The sequence below is a fragment of the Poecilia latipinna genome, unplaced genomic scaffold (genome assembly GCF_001443285.1).
Source record: "Poecilia latipinna isolate Pla-1442-1.1 unplaced genomic scaffold, P_latipinna-1.0 Scaffold1144, whole genome shotgun sequence".
NCBI lineage: Eukaryota > Metazoa > Chordata > Actinopteri > Cyprinodontiformes > Poeciliidae > Poecilia > Poecilia latipinna.
The window spans coordinates 196,491-202,490 of NW_015113760.1; the positions used below are offsets into that span (position 1 = coordinate 196,491).

The window sequence follows — 6,000 nt, forward strand, 5'->3', positions numbered from 1 at the left end:
GTACTGGAGAATAACTGAGTTGTTAAGTTGCTTACATTACTAATTGAGCCCTCAGGAAGGAGAACATTTTATTTCTTGCATGGATGACATTACCACAAATACAGTGTTGTAAGTTTTACAGTGTTGTAAGGCATGAAAATCAACCACCTCAGATTGGGTCATCCCACTAATACCCTCTGATGAGAAAGTCTTATGTGGATAATATTTTTAATGAACACTTAAGAAAAGACAACAGCTTCAATTAGTCTGGATTATGTATGCGCTTAACGTATTACGTTTATGTTAGCGTGATACCCTAAGATCAACACTTAGCCCCTTCTAGCCCTCTTTAAAAACTACCTGGATATTCAGCAGCCTTAAGGAGCCATTTAATAAAACTTCTATTACGTAAAAATTGATAAATTTTCATATTTTGAATATGATGCACAAAGTTACATGGTGTGAAGAAATGCAGCCCATAGAACTACAGAGACATGTTTATCTGATTTTAATCCTAAATGATTCAGCTCCCATCTGTCACCTAAACTCTCTGCTCCAGACAACGGACTTTGGTTACAATGTTATCAGACATTTGCAATATCAGCACAGTAATTCATCAGAGTTTTTTTTCATTGCAAATACAACATATTTGTCACACTGTACAGTCCTGGAGTTTTCAATACTTCTTTATTGGTAATATATTTGCAAGGTTAGAAGAGAAACACATTGGTCACCTTGATTTTAAGTTTTATGTTGGATGAAATAAAATTATGTTGGTAATGTATGAGACACTGTTAAAATAAGATTTTTTTTAATTGTTACTGGGGATGAGGGAGTGTTTCTTCAAGTCAGAGTGAAGGTTTACATTTTCTCAATCAACCATGAGTGTGCCACCAATAAAGGACACAACTGGCTTCTGTAGATCTCATCTGTGACCCAGCTAGAGTGTGAACATCAGTGAAGAGGACTAAAAATGGAAGAGTGGGAAGATTCCCAATAGGATTTGAAGCCACTGATGCTGCCAAATGTTTTCAAAAGCATAGACACATGAATTTAGATGTTTCTATATGCTATATGTTAGGCTGATGTTTGGCAAATATACATTTTGGTAATTCTAGCTTACCTGACACAGAAAATGTTGAATTTTTTGTTTATATAGACATTGTATTTGGTAAAAACTGGTTGCAGACTCTTTACCGTGCAGATTCGACCTATGCGGGCCCTGTATGGCTCCTCATCCACTCGGGCTGTCTTGTTGAACTCCGTGAAGAAGAAATAGATCTCCTCTTTGTACTTTTCCGAGGCAGGGATTATGGATGCTCCAGCAAACTGAGGACCTACAGGTGAGATTTAAATATATCCACAGAGATCAAACACATCAACGTTTAAACTTAAAGCATTACTTCAACTTTTGTGGAGATATTTCCTATCTTAAAAAAGAACCATGTCAGATTCTCCAGGAGGATCTGAGTGGAAAGACAGTTTGACAGCAGTCGTGAATACACCTACATGGTTTTGTCCCTATGGGAACGATAGTAGATGATTTACAGAGAGAACCACCCACCATCTCCATATGCAATTATCTAAGCGTGTATACCTTCCGCGTGACTCCCCCCCACCTACTCACTCAGCAGCCAAATATTTTCTGTCTTCAGGAGTTTCTGGGAGCCAAATGTACGACGAATCGAGCCGACGTGACCTCCCACTGATGACATGGCCGAGTACAGACTCCCATCTGAGACAGGCAGGAAAAACAAAAGATGCACAGGAGAAGAAATGGTGAGTGGCAGGTAATAAAAACAGGGCACACTTGACAAATCAGTACAAGGTTGAAATGGAGGAGAGGGGCGCCTGGAGTGACAGAAGAGAATTGACTACGGCGAAAAATGGAGAAGACAAAGAGGAGAGAACATTAAATACAGAGTTTAGAGGAACAAAAGTAGGGCCTGGAAGACAAAGACAGAATATAAAAAAGCAGGGCAGAGAATACGGAGCCAAGAGCAAAGTAAAGACAACGTTATAAAGCAGAGCAGCCTTTGCTTCCATGAGCTACAAATGTCCACATTGTTACAATCCAATGCAGAGCTGTGTCTCCATAGCAATGCAGAGGGGGAAGCATTTGAAATCATGGCAGTAACATAATCAGGACTTATCAGTATGTAGATGCCACTGAGCCCAAGGAATGGGGTCGACTCATTGCATCCACAATCAACCCCCCCATGTGGAGGAGCATCCCGCAGCACAGCCCAAACCCTCGCTGATTTAAGTGCCTCTTCAAACAGCCCATCTGCATTAGATGGTTGAAGAAACACACAATTTCCAAGTCCCTCTTCATGCACAATGACTACTGAAGGTCAGTTTAATTAGTACAGCCCTATTTAGGCAAAGTTATGCAAGACTTAATACCTACACAGTCAAGGGTTTCATTTGAAGACTCTTATTTTTTTGTGTTGTAAAGCTTTGTCTTGTCTAATTTGCAGATGCAAGTAAATCCAGCCTTGTATATGAAACTGTCTTTACATTAAAAATAAATCTAAGCTAGATTTGAAAAATACTGAGTAAATATCTTTACAGAAATAGGTCAGATGTTGTCGTACCTTTCACATCAGGTACGGGGATCTGCCAATGCTGAGCTGTAACAATATACTGAATTTACTAAGATTAATGTATGCATTATCTAAGTCTTAACTGGGGACCCTACAAAACCTGGGGAGCAAAGCTGTTAAGTTTTTCTTTTTAAAATTTATGATAGGATTTCCATCCCTGGATGAAGCAAAAATAAAATGAAATATGTCTCAAAAACTTACCATAGCCCTATTTAATACAGAGTCTGTTATGGTAGTTTTTTGAATAACTATTGTAACGCTTTATCCCTCTACACCTTATAACTCTGGTTTAAGTAGGAACATTTCATTAAGTTGCTGTTGTGAGCCACTGCTAAGCCGTACAGACGAACTGTAGGTTATTTTCACAATTCCCTTCACAACCTCTTCTCCATGACAACATAGATTTCCACAAGAACACCTGACCACAGAACTGATTTAGGAAATGTATAACTACAGAAAAATCACTGGAGCAATCTAACTACAGAATACTTAAGGACACAGATGACTATAGAAATGCCACTGGAATAGTATGACTACAGAACACGCTACAGTATTTTCTAAAAACTTTGTGATGTAAATTGCAACTTTAGTAACTGCAAGGGGTTTATTGAACTCAAAATTTTTAATTTCTCAGGAGCAAGACTGATGACTTAACCTGTTAAATTAGACTTATTCTGTTGGCCCTGACCTCAACATAAAACATGGCTGCCCTACTGATAAAACTGCATTCAATCTCTAAGAAAAAGATTGGATTTCTACTTGTTCAGTTTTTACCTCAATAAATCTGTCTTGTATATTGTACCATGTTACTACCACATCATCCTCAAATGTGCTCCAAATGCATCATAGAAACCAGTAGGATTCAGTCATTATTGTGCACAGTGACCAGGAAGGAATTCTGGTAAGAATGAATTGAGTCGCACTTGTATGTATGCAGACTCTGTACCAGAACATGTATTCACAAACTTTGTGTTCAACTGGAACGCAATATTTAATTTAGATACACTGGTCGTGATTTTCAGTTCTTGTCTTCAACTGTAGCTTAAGAAAGTCAAATAAGTAATTTGTTCTTATGTTAGGATTAGTCATCTGCTAAAATAAGGAATGCTATTTATATTGCAAAATGACTCAAGTTACTCAGCCCACAGTGGATTTTATAACAAATCTATTTTTTAGTCAAGATTAATAAACCTTTTATGTGATTAAGTTCCAATTATAACCAAATATAATAAATAAGGAAACTATAGTTTGATTATGATTCTAAATAAGAAATCAAAGTTTTCAGTACTAGGCAACATAAGAACTTTTATGGTGAGTCTGTATGATCATCCAAAAGCATTTTACACTTAATATTTCGAGGGACTTCACAGAAAAGAAACCTTTAGTCATCTTCCTGACATGAATAGAAAATGATTATGAGAGCAAGATTGCTCTTGGCAGCCCAGGATTCATAAGTGTCACGTTGTTGCTCCTGACACAAATAGGCCGAGTTAATATGAAGAGTTGAAGGTGGCTTTACTCCAGAGTAAGGCAGGTGCCAAGGAGAAGCTTTAGAAATAGATTGAAACACTTCTAGAGAACCAAATGCTAAAGAAAATTGATCTACTCATTAATTTCTAATTTCTACTGCTTTAAAACACTCAGTCACTCCCCAAATAATATTTATCTTGTTCATCTCTATGCCTCAAACAAATGCATGGACATTAGATTTAGATTTAATGTACAGAGAAAGCAGACAAATAGAAAGAGATTCTGCATCAGACACAAGTATGGGCTAGGCACTAATTTTATTTCAAGTCAAAAGAAACATGTTGGTGAATTTCAAAGATTACTTTAAACTAAATATGCAAGGGGTAGCAAAACCCTTACGCTTTACAGTACATGAGTGGTGGAAAACTAAGACTGAATGAGTGAAGTTCAGTCAGGAAAGGCACTGCCAAAGCTATTTACAAAAAGTAAAAAGTAATCTTCAACATCATAACATGTCTGCTTATTTTAGTTTGAAAATAGTGTCATTTAATCATTTTAAGGCAGCATGGAGGTCTTAAGCATGGCTTAGAGAAATAACACTGCATCCTTCTGGTCTGATATGTTAACTGTATGCTTTATGTATTTGCATGATGATTTTAATGATGACATTTGACAAACTGTAATGTTTATTGCTTGTTTCATAATGTGTTACTGTATGATGTTTATGTGAGGTGAGGCACTTTGAATTACCATGTTGCTGAAATGTGCTATACAAATAAACTTGAACTTGACATGCAAAGAACATGCATAAAAATATACCTCATTTCCACATACACCATCCCTTGTCTGCCTCTAATCTTACTTCCACGTTTTCATTCTGTTCCCTGCAAATGTAACTCCTTGGGCACAATTTTGGGTGTAAAATGGATTCAGTAAGTGTTCCTAACTTAGAACCAATATTCCAAATCACTCAGATTTTTCACCAGCTGTTAAATGACTTGGAACTTGTACTGCAGAGTCTGATGTTTTGCAGCAATTGCTTCCTCAAATATTAAATTACAAATAAAATCTTTGATATTTTCTCTCTTTTCATCTATACCTGAATTTTTGAAATGGAAAGAGGCTTCGTTTTTGGGAGTTCATTACCTGCAGGCAAGTTGATTGACTTCTGCGAAGGGAAGGGAGGTGAGATGTGAGAGGCTGGCGCAATCATCCCACCGCCTTGGACGTCTGTCAGCACCGTCTCATTTACCTGCAGGGGAAAAGTGCAAGATATTGGAGCCAAGCGGAGGTCTCCTTGAGATCTGTCTCATTACTTGTTTTACCCTTCACTCACTGGGTAAACTTCAATTTATCTGTGAAGGATCATATTGAAGTAAGAACATTCTCTTTGAGTGTAAATAACTGTTAGCCTTCATTTTATGAACAGAAAAAATAAGTGAGGAAATAGATAAATGCTGTTTGCAGCTGCTTTACAGATGGCTCAATTTATTGCAGAAAGCACTTATGGCAGCAGAAACAGAGGCAGGGAAACTCAAAGGAATTTATCTGTAGATATTTACCAGCATCCAGCATCTGGGGCTTCCAGCATTCGTCCCACATACTATGAATGTGTCATTAACTTTCTGAAGGACGGTGATGAAATTGTCGCACTCCATCTGTTGGAGAAAAAAGAAGTGAGTGAGACAGAAAAGGGGGAAACATCAAGGAAGGATGCAGAGGATAGGGGAATAAAATATGATGATTTTTTCAGGGTTTAAGGATTAAAGAGAAGGAGAGAAAAACGGAGAAGGATGAAAAGGGGATTAAGGGAAAAAGAGAACAAAATGAAAGACAACAGGAAGTCTACCTCGGGACTCAAGCAGTGGAAGGTAGAATAGAGGGATGGAGAAACAAAGCAGAAGTGCAACAGAAAACAAACAGATTACTGGAGAAAAATGGGCTG

The 6,000-nt window shown here is 37.6% G+C and overlaps 1 protein-coding gene across 1 annotated transcript in view; it reads right to left on the reverse strand.

Moving 5' to 3' along the window:
• The window catches only part of LOC106959995 (semaphorin-7A), a 29,852-nt gene extending 24,102 nt beyond the window's left edge, over positions 1–5,750 (reverse strand). The window contains exons 1-4 of the mRNA XM_015052898.1: positions 5,618–5,750; positions 5,202–5,307; positions 1,607–1,714; positions 1,177–1,316 (exon numbers count right to left, since the gene is read on the reverse strand). Of these exons, the coding sequence (XP_014908384.1) occupies positions 1,177–1,316; positions 1,607–1,714; positions 5,202–5,307; positions 5,618–5,713 (450 nt within the window). The 5' untranslated portion in view covers positions 5,714–5,750. The remainder of the gene's footprint in view (positions 1–1,176; positions 1,317–1,606; positions 1,715–5,201; positions 5,308–5,617) is intronic.
• Positions 5,751–6,000: the final 250 nt, after the last annotated feature.